Source organism: Berghia stephanieae, chromosome 7 (genome assembly GCF_034508935.2).
Source record: "Berghia stephanieae isolate SIO BIC M18660-M18661 chromosome 7, UCSD_Bste_1.3, whole genome shotgun sequence".
Lineage (NCBI taxonomy): Eukaryota > Metazoa > Mollusca > Gastropoda > Nudibranchia > Aeolidiidae > Berghia > Berghia stephanieae.
The window spans coordinates 6,365,146-6,385,145 of record NC_088366.1 but is presented as its reverse complement, the minus strand read 5'-3'; the positions used below and the strand labels follow the sequence as shown (position 1 = coordinate 6,385,145).

General features: G+C 38.4%; 2 protein-coding genes across 2 annotated transcripts in view; one reads left to right on the top strand and one right to left on the bottom strand.

Moving 5' to 3' along the window:
* Nucleotides 1-4,372, top strand: part of LOC144976420 (CD109 antigen-like) — a 61,947-nt gene extending 57,575 nt beyond the window's left edge. The window contains exons 33-35 of the mRNA XM_078920709.1: nt 174-348; nt 2,072-2,177; nt 4,019-4,372. Coding sequence (XP_078776835.1) covers nt 174-348; nt 2,072-2,177; nt 4,019-4,239 — 502 coding nt within the window. The 3' untranslated portion in view covers nt 4,240-4,372. The remainder of the gene's footprint in view (nt 1-173; nt 349-2,071; nt 2,178-4,018) is intronic.
* A 5,941-nt stretch (nt 4,373-10,313) lies between these two features.
* Nucleotides 10,314-20,000, bottom strand: part of LOC144976222 (uncharacterized) — a 51,124-nt gene continuing 41,437 nt past the window's right edge. The window contains exons 17-19 of the mRNA XM_078920404.1: nt 18,672-18,789; nt 17,272-17,426; nt 10,314-15,153 (exon numbers count right to left, since the gene is read on the bottom strand). Of these exons, the coding sequence (XP_078776530.1) occupies nt 15,036-15,153; nt 17,272-17,426; nt 18,672-18,789 (391 nt within the window). The 3' untranslated portion in view covers nt 10,314-15,035. The remainder of the gene's footprint in view (nt 15,154-17,271; nt 17,427-18,671; nt 18,790-20,000) is intronic.

The window sequence follows — 20,000 nt, the reverse complement described above, 5'->3', positions numbered from 1 at the left end:
AAAATTGTAATATCGCCTAACAGGCGTCATGTCCCGTCCTACATGTTAAATGTTGCTGTTGACCAGGGACCCCTTCTAAAGCGCTTTGAGCAGATTTGGTGGATATTGCGCTATATAAAAGCTCAATTTTTTAATTTTTAAAAAATAAAGTTAGTGATTTTTTTCTTCCGCAGTTGGGCTTTCAAAGAGAAGAGTTTGACCAGTGGCCTGTCTGTGCTGGAGGTGGACATTCCTACAGGTTACATAGCCATGAATGACACACTCAGGGAATACGTCCAATCAGGCCTGGTCAGAAACCTTCGACGGGCCGAGTATTATGGTCGGAAGGTCGTCTTCTACTTTGATTATGTGAGTAGCTGTTAACTCTATACATGTGGTCTTCGATTTACCTGTTTAAAACTCTCCTTACCAAACATAGAAACATCGTCATATTCGTTACGATGCAACCGACAATTTTCTCATTCTGAGTTCTCTTGTACATCACAAAATTTAAAGATATACTTTGAATTCAGCTATAAATACTAAACATTGTGTTGTAGACATCATTTTGATGAACAATATTCTGTATAGAATGCACTTTTTACTTTTTTATTTGATTAGGAAAAAACTATTTTTGTCTCGAGTGGGTGTGAATTTTGGGGGCAAATTCTAAAAATGGCCGGTAAGGAGAGGATTAATCATCGGAGGGGGAAAAAAAGGGTGGGGGGGGGTGGGGGGAGGGGGGTATATGGACTTCCACTTCTATCTGTCGTTTGCATGAAAACCGACGTTTTTCCAAGTTAGGCCAGCTTTCAGCGCTTTATCTATGAATCATCTCTAGGTTTCTTAGAGCCTTTTTCTTTGCCTTTTATCATAATGAAGAAGTGTGGGCCCAAAATTGGTCGACTGAGATAAAAAAAAAAAAAACCTGCCTGGCGCAGCGCAGCGACGTTTCATCAGTGGGGACTCACCATCTGTCCCATATGTACACGCTTTGGCAAAGAGCCTGAAACCGCAAAGCATCTGGTCGAGGTTTGTGTTGTGACGAGGCTACTGGGGTTGTTTGCGACTGTGCACAAATTCGCCGCTTGGATAGACTATCATAGTATTGTAGTGTTGGCCCAAAAGAAGCTGCTGCCTTTTGCCACCAGCTTTCCAGAGGAGTGCAGTTTTGTCAAAGCAGTGACTCCATTCCAACAACATGTCCAGCCATCTCAATCTTCGTCAATTCACTCTACAGTAAAGTAGACCTTCAGAGCACATACTGAGTTCATCCCTGTTTCTTGTAAAGTGACTTTTACGATTACTTTACATAACTTTTTGACAATGATTCTATTGAATCATATTTTTGGTGTAATAATAATAATAACAATAATGATGATGATGATAATAATAATAATAATAATAATAATAATAATAATAATAATAATAATAATAATAATAATAATAATAATAATAAAAAATATCATCATCATCATCATATCTTGTCGCGCCAGTGAGTCAGCCAGTCCCGGGCAGTCTGGTTGCATTCCCTCAGGTCAGCATTGGTGCAGTGAGGTCCCAGCGAGCATTCGGACAGGATGTGGTCCATGGTCTGTCTGGGGTGACCGCATGGGCATTCAGTGCCCGGTGAGATTTTCCATTTAAAGAGGTTGGTGGCGGTGTTTCCCACCTTTGCTCTAGCTCTGTTCAACGCCACTCAGTCTTTTCTCTTGAGGTCTGTGCCTGCTGGGAGCTTTTCTGTTGGGGGCTGGAAGGCATCGTTTGCTGTCTTGTCCCATTCTACCCATTTGTCCAGGCGGAAGAATTCTGAGTGGTCTGGGTGAAGGCTCTCTACTGTGAGGAAGCTTTTCCTTGATTTGAGCCTGCTTTTGGGGCAATTGTGGTCATGAAGGGGGTGTCTCTGGTCCATTTCCTGTTTGTATTTTTGTATTTGGGCACGAGTTTCCCTCCGGATGTGTGGTGGGGCTATTCCTAATAATAATGATAATGATAGTTATAACAACAATAATAATTAAAACCGACTCAAGTGCCACTACTACTACGACGACACCACCATATCATACCTTCATCATTTTCCATTATATTTCAGTTGGATGAAAGCAGTACTTGTGTCAAGTTCCGAGCTGACCGCTGGTACCCAGTGTCCAACGCCACACAGGAATACCGTATCAGGGTCTATGATTACTATGAACCTGGTAAGCTCCTTTCCAAAAAATCATTTCCATCACTCGAGGTCAGTAAGTTCCTGATAACGGTCAGATATCGTATCAGAATATCCTCTGCTCCTTCCTAAAATAATTCAAGATTATAGATCGAAGATGACGTCACTCAGGTCTTTGTTATTGTATTTTTGCCATCCGCGTTTATGAGTAATGCTCACTGAACTGTATTAACCCGACTATAAACGTTCATGGATACACACCGTTTTGTGTGTTGGTCAGTTATACTTCCGGATGGCAATGTTATGAGCTTCTTAGCAAAGCGCATACTATCTATAAAATGATGAATTTTAAAAAAATCCATAATATCTAGATATAGTTATTTGCGTACTACATCATCAAACGGTCAAATAACATGTTGTTTTTTTTAAATTGATACTGTCAGTTTATCCATAAAGGCTCACAACATTCGCCAGTCGAAAATAACGTTTCAGCACACACAGAACTATGTGTAACCTTAAATGTTTATAGTCTGATTGATACAATTTAGTGAGAAATACTCATAAAACATGGCTGGCTAAAAACAATAAAAAAGAACTGAGTGGTTTCAATTTCGTTCAATCTATAGATAGTATGCGCTTGGCTAAGAAGCTCACATTATTGCCATCCGGAAGTATAACGGACCAACACACAAAACTGAGTGTATCCATGAATGTTTATAATCAGGTTGATACAGTTCAGTGAGCATTACTCATAAACGCGGATGGCAAAAAACAATAACAAAGACCTGAGTGACGTCATCTTCGAACTATCTATAGATAGTTCGAAGATGCGTCACTCAGGTCTTTGTTATTGATTTTTGCCATCCACGTTCGTGAGTAATTCTCACTAAACTGTATTAACCTGATTATAAACGTTTAAAATTACACATAGTTTTGTGTGTTGGTCCGTTATACTTCCGGATGGCAATAATGTGAGCTTCTTAGCCAAGCGCATACTATCTATAAATAGAATGAAGATGACGTCACTCTGGTCTATTGTTATCGTTTTGTTTTTTTTTTTTGCCATTCGCGTTTATGAGTAAATCTCATTAAACTGTATTAATCAGCCTATAAACCTTCAAGGTTACACACAGTTTTGTGTGTTGGCCAGTTTTTCTTCCGGATGGCAATGTTGTGAGCTTCTTAGCCAAGCGCATACTATCTATAGGGAAAAAAAACCAGAAAGATGGTGTTCATACAATGCTTACTAACAAGCCATTTATCACAAAAATATTTTGTATTCTTTAGATGTTTCCAGTCGGTCGATCCGCTTACAATTTTAAAGTATCTGCAGGAATGTGAACTCCAGCAGAAATTGTAAATAAACATTTTAAAATAACAAACATGTAACTATTATGATTTTATAAAATTTTATTAGAACAGTATTAACACGATTGAGCAGCTATGGCCCCTCAAGGCCGATAAAAATTGATAAAAGCCAGAAACGAGCGCTTAAATGACCTAAATAGTGTCGGAAGCGCCGCTAAACACCTAAAAACAAACTACAATTGGATTCAGTAGTCTGATGTCACGCCGCAGGGCAACGGCGGCCATCTTAGTTCTAAACAAAGAAAATCATTACTTTTTATTCTTCAAGCTGGCTAGAACTTTTCATATGTCTTGTGACCAGAATGTGTAAAAGTCAAAACATGATCAAGTTTATGTGTTTTTTTTTTTGTCCTCTGGATACGCTGTTATGATCGCCGGAGAAATATTCCATATGGGCGTCCGCCATTGTTCCGATAGTTTAGAGCCAGTGTTGCTATGTCATTATGAAGGAAGTTACGTTACGACTATTGAATCCTATTTGATGTTTCTCTTTTCTTTTCCTTTCAGGTATGCATCAGACCCAGCTGTACACAACGAAAAGTTTGAATCGCCTGAATATTTGTTACGTGTGCGGCTCGTACCAATGCCCCTATTGCCCTTACTTCAACGCCGCCACTGTCACTACTGCAGGGTTTGGCCTGACCTTGTTCTGTGCTGTCATTTACTACCTGCTTCGGTGGTTTATTCACAGGGATCGCATTGGTTTTGTGGATCTGTTTATAACCTAGGGTCGCCTCAAATAGTTAGTTGTAATGAAACATAATATGACAGAAAATTTAAACTAGACAGATACGATCAGAAATGAGAATTTAATTTTTAAAATGTTTTTTTTTTCAGTTTTAGAAATTACTAGACCACCCTACCCGCTACGTTGGGTTGACGTTCGTTATATACAAAATATTAACAGAAATCATAATCCAACAAAGTCTCACCTGAATTGGATTCAATAGTCTGATGTCACTTCCGCTCAGCAACGAGCAGCTTGGTTCTAAACAAAGAAAATATGTACTTTTTATTCTTCATGTTAGCTAGAACTTTTTCACTTGTCATGTGATCAGAATGTATATAAGTCAAAACATGATCAGATTTATAATGTTTTTCTCCTCTGGATTCACTTTTATGCTCATTGGAGAAGTATTTCATCAGGGCGTCCGCCATTGTTCCGATAGTTTAGAACCAGTTACTAAGTTATTATGAGTCATTACGAGGGAAGTGACGTCACAACTGTTGAACCCTATTAATGGATTTTCCTTGCCAATGTATGCAGATAGCCCGAGACTGAAATACAGAGAAAGTGAACATCTGGATTATCAATCGGGTGTTTAATAGCAGAAGATGTGTATCTATTTCAGATTGTGTCAAATCGGTAAACATCCTCTCGCTCAAAATCTTTATTTGAAAAAAATAGTTAAATTCTTCAGCTTGGTGATTACTTCTTACTAAATTCTCTTCAACAAACTAACCAGTTTGATTTACAAATGGTTTAGTGTATGTGTACGATTGATTGTTGTTGTTAAATTGAATTCGTATCACGTTCCTTCACACTTGTCTCACTGTAATATGTTTTGTTTTATATCACTGTAAAGCGCTTAGAGCCTGTGACAACGGGGTTAAACGCTATATAAATGCCATTTATTATTATTATTATTATTATTATTATTATTATTATTATTATTATTATTATATGGCGGGCAGAAATAGTGTCTATTTTACTTAAACAAATACCGCCAATACTCAAATGACATGACATTGAAAAGCCACAAAACGGAAGTAGCCCCGAGTTTTTTTGTCTTGAATAAAATCATCTCAGTGTCCGCTAAGCCTGTTTATTTAATTGAATAAAAAAGCTAAAATTTTACCATAATCTCATATTTTAGATTATGTATTCAACATTTTAGGCATCTAATACCTTTCGACACGGTACCGTGTGGAAGGGCGGGGCGAATCACATAAATGACGTCAATGCATGACATATTTAGTCGAAAGGTGAAAATTTTGGATTTGCATTTTAAAAATATTTTCTGAAAGAATATGAAGTTATGGTCAGATGTATGGGAAATGTATCCAGCAACTTTTCTCAAATTTCATACTTTTTCAACTTGACTAGCTGTAAAAAATATTTAGAAGTGAACTTAAGCTTTGATATTTTTCGAAAATGTACAAAAAGGGTTGGTTTAATCATTTCTGACAAGAACTCATTTTTGATAAGAATTGACCTTCTAACTAAACTTGGCAATATCTCAGTTCAAACCATCTGACTGATTATGTCATTCACTGTTACAAATATGAAACTATACTGCCAGTTATTGTTGACAAAAACGCTTATGTGTATCGACATATTATAAATGTGGACGTTTCGGGGTTTTCCCTTTATCAACAAAACACGACGACTGAATCACTAAGGACGAATGAGAGATGTGAGTCACAATTTTGGTCAGACTTTTTAAAAATTTAATATGTTGATGGATGAAGATGGTTCCCTTCCACTACCTGCTATTGTTGTTGTTTGTACCTGCGATTTTATTATCATAACTGCTATTGATTATGTTGTTGTTGTCGTCGTCGTTGTTGTTGTTGTTATTATTATTGTTATTGATGGATGAAGATGGTCACCTCCCATCTCCAGCTTGACAGTTTCTGTTGCTATTGTTGTTGTTTGTACATCGATTTTATTATCATAACAACTATTGATTATGTTGTTGTTGTCGTTGTTGTTGTTGTTGTTGTTGTTATTGCTATTGCTGTTGTTTTTGTCGTTATTTTATTTTTTTTTTTTTTGTAATTTTTATTTTCTGTTAGAAAAAGATGACCCGTAAAAGTCTATGAATGAAATGAACTGTGAAAGGAAGACATATATTAGGTTATTTGTTTATTTTTCAATTCTTATTTTTACTTCATTTTTTTGTTTTGTTCTATAAATATAACCCTATCTATTTCATCTCCATACATTTCACTAACCAATCACCCAATCAGTGACAACGGATGTGCCATATAATATAATATAATATAATATAATATAATATAATATAATATAATATCATATAATATAATATAATATAATATAATATAAAACCGGTTTAGCCAATCACATATGTGACCTGCAGTCTCAAACCAGTACTAAGTCACGGTGATCCTGAAAATTAAATACATAACGTCAAATGGGGAAAATATCCAATTAAGAAACCAGGGAGCAGGCACCAGTGTAAGATAAAAAACTAAACAAGTGTGTTTGAAAGGTGCCAGACAAAGCAAGAAAGAAAAATACAAGAAAAAAACCATCCCAAAAATCAGTCTTCCGCGATTTTTTGGGATGGTTTTTTTCCCTTGTATTTTTCTTTCTTGCTTTGTCTGGCACCTTTCAAACACACTTGTTCAGTTATTTAACGTCAAATGGGGTAATTTTGTCTTGGGGAAAACAAAATCTCTGTGAATTTGGAGCATTTTGAATAATCTCAACTTGTGTCCATACTTTTTCGACACTGTAAAAAGCTATAACTACTGTAACGCTGATGCTATATCGTCAGATTTTGGTTTATTTTTCATGATTTAACCTAGAAGAACAACTGATGAAAACATTTTTCCCCAAATAAATTAGTATTGTATATTTTTCTTTTGAGTGTCCCCAAAACGACCCTTTTACCCAAACATAATTTTCTAACATTCCAAATGATTTCTTGTAAATTATCCATTAATGTTCTATATCAACATGACTACGTTTTTAAATTCATTCATTCAGCATTGACTTATTATTTTCCCATTCAGCTTTCCTATGACAAAACAGATATCTTTGTTTTTTGCCAGACGTCTTTTGCTTCAAATACCGATCCATTCAGATGGCCCTCAACCGACGTGGATATATTTTCAGGTCTGATAACTTGACGCATTTAAAGGCCAACGATTTAACATTGTTGTTATGGACAATATTTTGCATTGGGTTGAGAATATTTCCATTGCATCAATGAGCAACAAGTTCAGGTTATCAGACCTCCAAATAGATACGCGTTTCTCTCAACTATTACCATTGCAACAATGAGCCCATGGCATTATGGGTTATCAGACCTGCAAATAGTTACGCGTTGCCCTCAACTATTAAGGAAATGATATGGACGTTTAGGATTTTCCCTTTCTCACAATCATGATGGGTAAGACGAATTTAAGATGAGAGGATGGCGTTGTAAAGTGAAAAGTTGGGGGAGGGGGTGGTTGGGGGAATCAAAATAGATCAATATTTGAAGAAAAACTCATCTGAACAGAATTATAAAAGAGGAAATGTCTAGCGGTGAATATCAGCATTATCATGTCAGTCAATTTTTATTATTAACCATGACATTTTTTTTCAGTTTTTTAAAAATAATAAATATGTTTATGTTTATTTTGATTATGTCAAGGATTATTTTTTTCATGATAATTGATTCATTATGTCAACCATTTTCAAGTTAAAAAGAGTAAAATTTCTCTTCCTTCTTTCCATTATTTTTTTTTTTTATTTACAGCGTAATTTAATTTTTGAGTAAATTTCTTTTAGCCAAAGAGATAAAGCAATGAAAAAAAAAAAGAAAAAAAAAAGAAAATAGGGATCCAGATATCTCAATTTGTAGTTGTCTCTTCACAAACCAAACCCCCACCCACCCCCCCCCCCCCCCAAAAAAAAAAAAACAAAAAAAAAAAAACACCCCCCCCCCCCCCTCCCCCCAAAGAACAAAAGAAAACAATAAAAAAACAAACAACAACCAAAAAAAAAAAACAAAAAAAACCCAACAGATTCTATAACGGGTGGAACTGAAGTAGTTTTTTTCTGACCCATTTGTCCACTCAGCAGTGATTGGCTACCTGGGTCTATTAAAAATGATGGAAAGTTCTTTACGAAAGACTAGCAAACTCTCCAATGAGTAAAAATCAAAAATTGACTTTGCCCGTTCAATGTTACAGAAACTGTGTTAACTTCCAGCTTCTTGGGAAAAGTTATTCTGAAAAACTTGTACTTGGCGAAGTGGCCAAGTAGTTAAGGCATTGCACTGTGATTTTGGAAGGTTCGAGCCCCGCTTCAGGCACTGTCGTTTTTTTTCTTTGGGCAAGACTATTAACCTTTCAGGTTTCCCACTTGGACCATATTGGTGATTCCTGTTGACATCAGACATCTTGTTTGATGGATTATCTATGTTCCTTCGTGGAATGCCTAGGCGACGGTATATTATGATGCCGTGGCTGAAGGGTGCAAAGTTTTGTTTTTTGAGTAAAATTGTGATGAGCGGGTGGGGGTCTTATTTATTTATTATTTTGGACCTTTATATAGCGCAATATCCACTAAATGTGCTCAAAGCGCTTTACAAGGGTCCCTGGTCAACAGCAACACTTAACATGTAGGACGGGACATGACGCCTGTTCGGTGAAATTACAATTTTTCGGACAAAGACAACGCTGTTAACAACCAGGTACTCATTTTACACATGAGTACGATGAGAGAATGTGAGTAAAGAGCCTTTTCCAAGGACTCAACTATGCGCCGAGCGCAAGGCTCGAACCCAGGACCTTCCGATCCGAAAGCGAGTGTCACACCACTAGACCACATAGCCGTCTTATGACCTCTCATGGTAATCAGGGAGGTCACCAGTGTTGTGTCTTCTATTCTATCCCCCTTATGCTTCCTTTTCCAGGTTGCTTTCTGTGTCTTTGTATTTTAATAAGATTGCTCTGTTTTGTTTTAATCTGGATGGAGTCCGTTGTATAGGGGGGGGAGGAACCAATCAAATGTCTCACTCACTGTTGTGTACTTTTACAGTGTTTGTTTTGAATGTACTTTGTAAACATTTGAGTATATTCCTCTCGGTGTGATCTTGTGTTTTGTGTTTGGATGAGACTTTTATGCGATCTCAAACTAAGTAGGCACTGATGGTTTTGCACTTTGAATCTACTTCTGTCCCCTACTTGAGCCAGTTCTCTTTTGATCTTTGTCTTAATTGAATACGATAGTCTGATGTCATGTCGCCCAGCAACGGTGGCCATCGTGGTTCTAAACAAAGAAAATTGTACTTTTTATTTTTCATGCTGGCTAGAACTTTTCATATGTCTTGTGATCAGAATGTGTAAAAGTCAAAACATGATCAGATTTATAATGTTTTTTCCCCTCTGGATACGCTTTTATGCTCGTCGGAGAAATATTTCATAAGGGTGTCCGCCATTGTTCCGATAGTTTAGAGCCAGTTACTAAGTTACCATGCGTCGTTACGAAGGAAGTGACGTTACGACTGTTGAAGCGTATTTTCCTTGGTTGCTTTAAATTATGATTCCAGGATTTTTTACAATCTCATTTTCTTCATTTTTTTCTGGCGGTAATATCACTCTCTCACTCAGTCCCATGACCAGATGGTCGTCGGGGGGACTTGCGTGAAGCAGAAGTTACAGTCTTCCTCCAAGCCTGTCTGTTGCTAGGCCTGTGTAGCAGCTCTGGAACCGACATCTCTGTCCATTCTTTTATATTGTCCAGCCACATCTTCCTTTGGCGCCCTCTTCTGGTAATATATCCCAAAATAAATGTGTCGCAAGGTCTATAAAACACCTGAAACAAACGAACAACCAAACAGGGATAGGAGCACTGAAAGTCTCATTTATCCCACTTCATCAGTTGATCATTTTTATCTAACGTTTTGCTCTTGTTGAAGAAGGGACAACTTGATTTTACTGAACTTGGCTGAAGCCCTTCTCCATGAGGGAGCCAGTCGGATGTGAGCGAGTGTTGTATCGGTTCTGTCGTGTGTTTTCTTTCTTCCCTAGAGTCAGATCAATATCTCCACTCAAACACGGCTTTTGTCTTTTTTTTATCCATCAAAATGTATTGGTAGAAAATAACATGGGATATACAATAAATCATCTTAATAACAATTATAGAATATATAATGGAACGTTATATTTGGTATACGGTACATTAATATCGTAGGGTAATGAAAGATTGCTATAATATTGCTTTATTATGACCAACATTAATTTTCAATTTGGTCAGAAAAACTTTGGCTTTAAAAATCGATCGATTAAAAAGAAAAACAATGTAAGCATTTATATAGGGCAATACACACACACACACACACACACACACACACACCGTGCTCAAAGTGTTTTAGAGAGGTCCTTAGCCAACAGCAACACTTAATTTGTTGGAAGAAACGTGATTCCTGAATCTAGAGCTGCCTAAATGAGTCAATAAAATGTATAGTAAAATTTATCTTTAAAATAGTAATTTTACTTCCTTTATTTTAATAAACATGAGTCCGAATCTAGAGTTGTCTAAATGACTCAATAAAATATATAGTAAAATATAGTAAAATAAAATAAAATAAAATAAGAATCATTTTTACTCCCTTTATTTTACAAAACATGACTTCTGTTTGGCGATAAAGCATTTTTTTCTCTGTCAGGAACAACGTTGTTAAAGACCAAATACTCATTTTACACCTGAATATGGTGAGATAATGTGAGTGAAGAGCATTTTCCGATGACTTGGCTCTGCGTCGCTCAGAGCGGGACTCGAACCCTGGACCTTCCGGCCTGAAGGCGATGGTCAAACTACTAGACCACATAGCCGTACAAAAAATAACTCCCCGGCTTCTCAAAATAATGATCAGATCAGATTTCTTGAAGTGTGGTTATGTGGTCTAGTGGTATGACACTCGCTTTTGGATCGGAAGGTCCTGGGTTCGAGCCTCGCTCGGCGCATAGTTGAGTCCTTGGAAAAGGTTCTTTACTCACATTCTCTCACCGTACTCAGGTGTAAAATGAGTATCGGGCCGTTAACAGCGTTGTCTTTGCCCGAAAAATTGTAATATCGCCTGACAGGCGTCATGTCCCGTCCTACATGTTAAATGTTGCTGTTGACCAGGGACCCCTTGTAAAGCGCTTTGAGCACATTTTAGTGGATATTGCGCTATATAAAAAAGCTCAAAAAAGTGTCAGACTTTTTGACTGGACGTGGGTCAATGTAATCTATCGATATTTGATGTGAACTTTGCCCGTGGAATGGTATGAACTGTTACATCACAACAATGCATTTCTAGACAAGTGGCCATAGAGCCCGTGGAATGGTATGGACTGTTACATCACAACAATGCATTTCAAGACAAGTGGCCATAGAGCCCGTGGAATGGTATGGACTGTTACATCACAACAATGCATTTCTAGACAAGTGGCCATAGTGCCCGTGGAATGGTATGGACTGTTACATCACAACAATGCATTTCTAGACAAGTGGCCATAGGGCCCGTGGAATGGTATGGACTGTTACATCACAACAATGCATTTCTAGACAATGGCCATAGGGCCCGTGGAATGGTATGGACTGTTACATTACAACAATGCATTTCTAGACAAGTGGCCATAAAGCCCGTGGAATGGTATGGACTGTTACATCACAACAATGCATTTCTAGACAAGTGGCCATAGAGCCCGTGGAATGGTATGGACTGTTACATCACAACAATGCATTTCTAGACAAGTGGCCATAGAGGCTGTGGAATGGTATGGACTGTTACATCACAACAATGCATTTCTAGACAAGTGGCCATTGAGCCCGTGGAATGGTATGGACTGTTACATCACAACAATGCATTTCTAGACAAGTGGCCATAGAGCCCGTGGAATGGTATGGACTGTTACATCACAACAATGCATTTCTAGACAAGTGGCCATAGAGCCCGTGGAATGGTATGGACTGTTACATCACAACAATGCATTTCTAGACAAGTGGCCATAGAGCCCGTGGAATGGTATGGACTGTTACATCACAACAATGCATTTCTAGACAAGTGGCCATAGAGCCCGTGGAATGGTATGGACTGTTACATCACAACAATGCATTTCTAGACAAGTGGCCATAGAGCCCGTGGAATGGTATGGACTGTTACATCACAACAATGCATTTCTAGACAAGTGGCCATAGAGCCTGTGGAATGGTATGGACTGTTACATTACAACAATGCATTTCTAGACAAGTGGCCATTGAGCCCGTGGAATGGTATGGACTGTTACATCACAACAATGCATTTCTAGACAAGTGGCCATAGAGCCCGTGGAATGGTATGGACTGTTACATCACAACAATGCATTTCTAGACAAGTGGCCATAGAGGCTGAAAAGGTAAGGGATTTGTTGATGATGATGATGAAAAAAGCACTCATGATGATGATGATGATGATGATGATGATAATAGTGATTGATGATAATGATGGTGATAATAATGACTGATGATAATGATGGTGATTGATGATGAAGACTATGTTGATGACTATGACGACGACGACGACGATGATGATGTTGAAAATGATGATGATGACAAGACACAACGCTGTAGGGTGAGGTACTATTGTGATACCTTTTTTTAAAGCAGAGACAACGACGTTATTGGTCAGGTACTCATTTTACACCTGAGTTGGGATGAAACCATGTAAGTAAAAAGCATTTTCCAAGGACTTAAATTTACGCCATTTACTACGGGACTCGAACCATGGACGTATATATCCGAGGCTAAGTGTTATACCAAAAGACAAAGCCTACATTCTGTAGATGATCGCTCAAAGGCGATTTTATTCTCCTTTCCTTTCAAGCAAACCAGCCAATATTTTCAACTTGGATTTCAGTGTATTAAACCGTGGCCTTCGTAAAGTTATAGCCTGTTACTGACAAAAAATTACCTCAAAATGCCAGTCTTTTGCCACAAAAGAAAACAAATCGTGAGTTGTATTCAATAGTTCAACCAATAAAATAACTTGTTTCCATGAGCTCTACTAACGACAACTCACTAGGAGGTGCAAAAACCAAATAATGACGTCAAACTGCCAGTCCTTTTGGATTTCGGTATCAGGCTATAGATAGTATGCAAATGACGTCACTCAGGCCTTTGTTATTGTTTTTGCCATCCGCGTTTGTGAGTTGTTCTCACTAAACTGTATTAACAAGACTATAAAAGTACATGGTTACACATGCCGTTATACTTCCGGATGGCAATGTTGTGAACTCCTTGGCCAAGCGCATTCTATCTATAACATAACGATGGCTCCGATTAAACCAGTAAAATGCCATAATCTGGAAAGACATATTTTCAAATTTGGCCAGAAAACTCGTCCTATATCGATCGATTGTAATGACCCTCATCTTGGCAAAAATTCTCAAAACTGGGACAAGCACCCTCCAACTATCTTTCACAAGCGAGGTCCTAGGTTTGACAGTTTTTGCCAAGATGAGGGTCATTAAAATCGATCGATATGTGAAGGACGAGTTTTCTGACTAAATACTTAAATACGTGTTTTTCCAGAGTGACGATCAAAAACCAATTACAAAGAGTTGAGTGACGTCAACCGTAGCCATCGTTAACTTATAGATAGTATGCAGATGACGTCACTCGGGCCTTTGTCATTGTTTTTGCCATCGGCGTTTGTGAGTTGTTCTCACTAAACTGTATTAACCAGACTATAAAAGTTTATGGTTACACATAGTTTGTGTGTTGGTCCGTTATACTTCCGGATGGCAATGTTGTGAACTCCTTGGCCAAGAGCATTCTATCTATAGCCTGACACAAGAACCCACTTGGACTAATAGTTAGACTTCATATTTTAGGTTTTTGCACAGCCTTGTGAATGTCGTTAGTAAAACACAAGGAAACAAGTGATTCCATTGGTTGACCTATTAAATACAACTCACGATTTGTTTTCTTTTGTGGCCAAATAAAGACTTGTCTTTTGACGTCATTTTTTGGTCAGTGTCAGGCTATAAGTTTAAGATGGTTATGCGTCAACTATCTCTAAAATTGTGACCTGTCGCCACAAAACGTTATCATGTCGGGGTTAAAAACTTATTTTGATGTTAAAGTAATTAGAAATTTTAGTGTTCAGGTTTTGTCATTTTTAGAAACAATTCCTATTGACATCAATAAAACTTATTAACTTTACTACTATTTCATATATGAAGAGTTCAGGGGGAAAACACTTTGTGTGATGCAAGCGGTTTTTACTTTCCTTCTATAAAAAGAACAACGAAAATGGTTTTTACAATAATTAAAGAGTTATGGTTGCTGTTTTTCGCTGTTCTGTTTAGAGAGGGGAAGTTTGTGCTGCTGACGTCACTCAAAGTTTGCAGTCACAAAAATTTCAAAACCGGACATTTATGGGTTTCCCCCTTTACTCTTGATAGGGAATGAGATTGGCGGAAGAGTAGCGTCCCTTGATTGGAAGTCACCGGCGGAAAAGTTATTAGAGAGATAACGTCATGTTGGTTGTGCGCATGCGTCTCTCGTCCTCGCTTCCGGTGAAAGCGGCATGAGACACTTCACCGAAAGCGAGGACGAGAGAGACGCATGCGGAAAACCATTTTGACGTTCTCTCTGTAAGGTGACGTCCAATCAAGGGACGCTATTCTTCCGCTAATCTCATTCCCTATTTTGACTCTGACCACAGTCTTCAGCATATAAATCACCCCGATATAATACCTTTCAGAGGCGTCTGGTCACATATTTTTAAGATTGTCAGATATAGATCAGCACGTTTCATAATGACACATTGTATGTGTGTAGAAAAGTTACTCCAAGAGACACCAACACAGCTAGAATCGTGTTCATGTTGAGATTGGACGCTGAGGATGGCCGGCAGTGCAGGAGATCAAATCTGTGGAGGGAGAGAGGAATTATAGATTTTTAACCAATCAAAACATGGAATTTGTGACACATCTTCACACTTGCTCGGACAAACATAGTTGGTTATTTATAAACAGTAAAATGAATGAATTCGTCTTCTCTCTCATTATTGTTAATGTTTTTATACCCTCAGATTGGTGACTAGTTAATCACATGATTTTCTCGATCATAATATAAACGTTTAAGTTTACACATATATTTATGTGTTGGTTTAATTTATCAAGCGATAGAACAGTGGATATTTTACTTAGACACATACCACAGAGAGTAAGACAAGCGTATTTTTCAATGTTTACCAATCGCTGTCATTGTTTACATTATGACAACTGTCCGTGAGGCCCGGTTATCTGTGTGTCTATTATAATCGTTTTGAGAACCACTGTAGAATAGGGAAGAAAAGTCGTGACATCAAACCTTCTATACTTTTTCGGTTCCTAAATCCTTGGTAGTGTGTATGTATCCAGTCCTTCGAAACAATGATAAAGAATAAGTTACACAACGATAATAAATAAATAATAAATTGAGTTTTTATATAGCGCAATATCCACTAAACGTGCTCAAAGCGCTTTACAAGGAGTCCCTAGCCAACAGCAATACTGAACATGTAGGACGTGACATGTCGCCTCTTAGGCGATATTACAAATTTTTCGGACAGAGACAACGCTTCAAACGGCCAGGTACTCATTTTAGAGTGCACGGTGAGAGAGTGTGAGTGAAGAGCCTTTTCCAAGGACTTAACTATGCTTCGAACGAGGCTCGACCCCAGGATCTTCCGATCTGAAAGCGAGTGTCATACCACAAGACCACATAGCCGCACAAAGATGGCATAACTATTTCATTTCAGTAGCAGGATGAATAGGAAGATCTTTTGGATTATGGAACATAAAAGAGCGCGGACGGGTGATTTTTTTTTTTTTATTGACGACCAGCATATTATATTTGTGACCCTCCGTCTCAAAACGGTATTATGTCGGGATGATTCATAACCAAAAATTTAAATTTAGAGATAGAATGATGAGAAATTGGACCTTAGAAGTTTTTGCAAAGCAATAAATAGTATTTATATTCCACCATGACGTAGAGAAAGTAAACCCAAGTCTAATATTTGTGGATATGAATTCAATTTCCCTAACATAGTGTATCCCGACATAATACCGCTTTGAGACGGTGGGTCACATTTAGACTAGAAAATAAGATGCCATCACTCTGAAAGCAGAAGATCAATTCCACAAGATAGTTTTCAGTCCTCCGGTAGAGTATTTTTTACCCATCCAATGAAATATGAACCAATTTTTTGTCATCACACTTTTCTTCTCTATTAGTTTAGTAATAACAAGCATTTTTATAGCGAAAATTACAAGAGCTTTACATACAAACAAACGCACACACAGACACGCAATCCCTCACTAACTCATCACACACACACACACATACACAAACACACACACACACACACACACGCATGAACTAAGGGGTGCAACTGTGTAAATAGATGATATATCTAAGCCAAAGAGTTGTTATGTCCCTTTAACATTTCTTCACTAAACGTGCTCAAAGCGCTTTACAAGGGGTCATAGCAACTCTTATCGTGTAGGTCGAAATAGGAGGCCTGTTTTGCGATATCACAAATCTTCTGAAAGAGATAACACTGTTAATGACCAAGTACTCAATTCACATTCGAGCATGGGTAGAGAATGTGAGTAAAGAGCCTTTTCCAAGGACACAACTGAACTGTGCTCGGCTCAGTGCTGGACTCGAACCCTTGAACCTTCAGGTCCCGATGACGAATGTCATACCCCAAGACCAAGTGGCCGAATTTGTGACCATTCGCCTCAAAACGGTATTAAGTCGGGTTGGTTAAGATGTTGAAAATTTAATTTATAACCAGAAATATCAGACTTGTGTTGAGTTTGTATGTTTTATTGAGGAGAAAGGATACCGTATTTTAGGGTGCTAATGCCAACAATTTATGTTTTTGACCAGTTTAACATTGAATTCGGCTTTTAAGCATATGATTCGTTCCGACATTATACCGTTTTGAGGCGATGTGTCACATTTATGGATTGAACAAGTCTTTTTTACTAGTTACCTGTTAAAAATTCCTTTTTTCTTCCTCTCATATTCTCCCTCCACATAAGATCCCTCGAACCATTCCTTGCCGTCTTCGCTCCAGTACTCAAATCCCAGACGACATCGGCAAGTGTAGGCGCCACGCCGGAAGAAGAATCCTGGTTGCGGCTCACACTGGAAATAAATTGATAAAGCTAACGTAAAAACTCTTGTAGTGTCTCAACTTTAGAAAAAAAAATAAATTAAAAAGTTCCTTTATTCACCCATAGGGGAAATTTGTCTCTAGAGTCTATTCCAAGGGAAGACTGGAATAACCCAGGCGCCAGCTGCATTGCAGCGCCGAAAATTGAGCTCGGGCGAGGTGACTTGCTCAAGGCCACAAAGTGCAGCGGCGGGATGGTCGAACTCGGTACCTTTCGGGTACGAAGAAAAAGACCGCTGAGCTAGGCTGCCATCCTACTTGTTAGACCCCCCCCCCCTGCCCGCCCCCATTCCAACTTTATTTTGGTCATCGTGACCAGCTGTGTATCAGCCTCCAATTTTCAGTTTATATCTCATCTCCTGTTTACATCTTCTCGTCTCCTTACCCCCCCCCCCCCCAAACCTACCAACCACACGTCCTTTCTCTCTCTCTCTCTCTCTCTCTCTCTCTCTCTCTATCTATCTATCTATCTATCTATCTCTATCTATCTATCTATCTCTCTCTCTCTTTATCTCTCTTCCCTTCCCATGCACACACACGCACACACACACACATGCACACACCTTGCTCTTTCTCGGTCTTCCCCCTCCCTCCTTTACCCCCCCCCCCCCTCGCCTATTTTTTTTTTTTGCCAGTCGTAATTAGATTTCGTTATGTAAATGTATAATCTCTCTCTCTCTCTCTTTCCCTCCCTCTCACACTTCATTATCTGTTTTGTTTCCTCCTGAGGAGGGCTAAAGGCCGAAACGTTGTTTGTTTGTATTATCCCCTTTTGTATGAATCACATTCATTCACTTTATTTTCCCCTCCACTGAATTAAGGCTAGCTCGAGTATTGATGCCAAACAAGTAACAATATGAAATTGAATAAAAGCTTCAATTTAATAGACGAAAACAGATAAAATGGACGTTTAGGGTTTACCCTTTGTTTACAAAACAGGATGAATGAAACACTACAGTCGAATGAGATAATGTGGTAGTGGCGTTGTTAATTAATGTGATTCATCTTAACAACGCCACTACCACATTATCTCATTCGTCTGTATTGTTTCATTCATCCTATTTTGTAGATAAAGGAGAAACCCAAAACGTCCATTAAATCTGTTTTCGTTTATCAAATCAAAGCTAACATTTAATTTTATATTGTTACTTATGTATTTCTTCGAACTTTGAGCAGTAAAATTTACATGATGCCAAACAAGAGAAACAGAGACTTACAGTGGTAGAGAAGTAGTCGCATCTTGCTGTGTTCTTGAACGCATTGGGGACGGTGAATGGTTGGGGACATTGGTTGATTTCTAAAAGATCTAGGGGAACTTCTACTGTGGTTACACCTCTGGGGAATGGAGGGTTGATACGATGATCATGATGATGGTGATGATGATGATGATGATGATGATGATGATGATGATGATGATGATGATGATAATGATGTTGATGATAACAATGATTGTAATGATATTGGTAATGATATAAGAGCCTGCTCAACTCACTTTGGGACATTGGTTGATTTCTAAAAGATCTAGGGGAACTTCTACTGTGGCTACACCTCTGGGGAATGGAGGGTTGATACGATGATCATGATGATGGTGATGATGATGATGATGATGATGATGATGATGATGATGATGATGATGATGATGATGATGATGATAATGATGTTGATGATAACAATGATTGTAATGATATTGGTAATGATATAAGAGCCTGCTCAACTCACTTTTCTGAATTAAAAATTCACCCCAAATACCGGAGCATTGTCAATATCTCAATTGTCTTTATGTTATATGTTTGTGTCGAGAATATTGGCTATTAAGCTTAATTGCTGGCCAACTACTTCGCGGGGGTTGAGTGTGTTGGACCCGCGATCTCAAGTGGTCGGGAAGAGAGGGCTCTAATAATGACTAGGGTTAGAGACGATCTGTTTTGGGATCGTGGATAGCTCATACGGCAGAGTCATGTTCTCCCCGGCCAGGCGGAGTTGTCGTACTAGTAAGGTCGCGGGTTCAAAGCCCCATCGCCACCGCGAAAATGGTTATTCTCTATTGTCTTCTGGCACTTTCCTACTCACTTTATCTCTTGTTCATAACTATTTTAGTAACAGGATGCATAGGCAGATTCTTAGGATTACGGGATGTAAAATAATGAAGATAGATGATCTTGACGACCAGCATTTATTTGGACTAGAAACCAGAAGACCGTTTATACGAGGCATGTATCCAGTCCTTCGGAGGAGTGGGTTTACACTTCTATTGAGATTGGAATCAGCTTTTTGACATCACACTTTTGTTCCCTATTAATGTAGTCTAGTGGTATGACACTCGCTTTCGGATCGGAAGGTCTTGGGTTCGAGTCTCGCTCGGTGCATAGTTGAGTCATTGGACAAGGCTCTTTACTCACATTCTCTCACCGTACTCAGGTGTAAAATGAGTACCTGGCCATTAACAGCATTGTCTCTGTCTGAAAAAATTGTAATATCGCCCAACAGGCGTCATGTCCCGTCCTAAATGTTAAATGTTGTTGTTGGTCAGGGACCCCTTGTAAAGC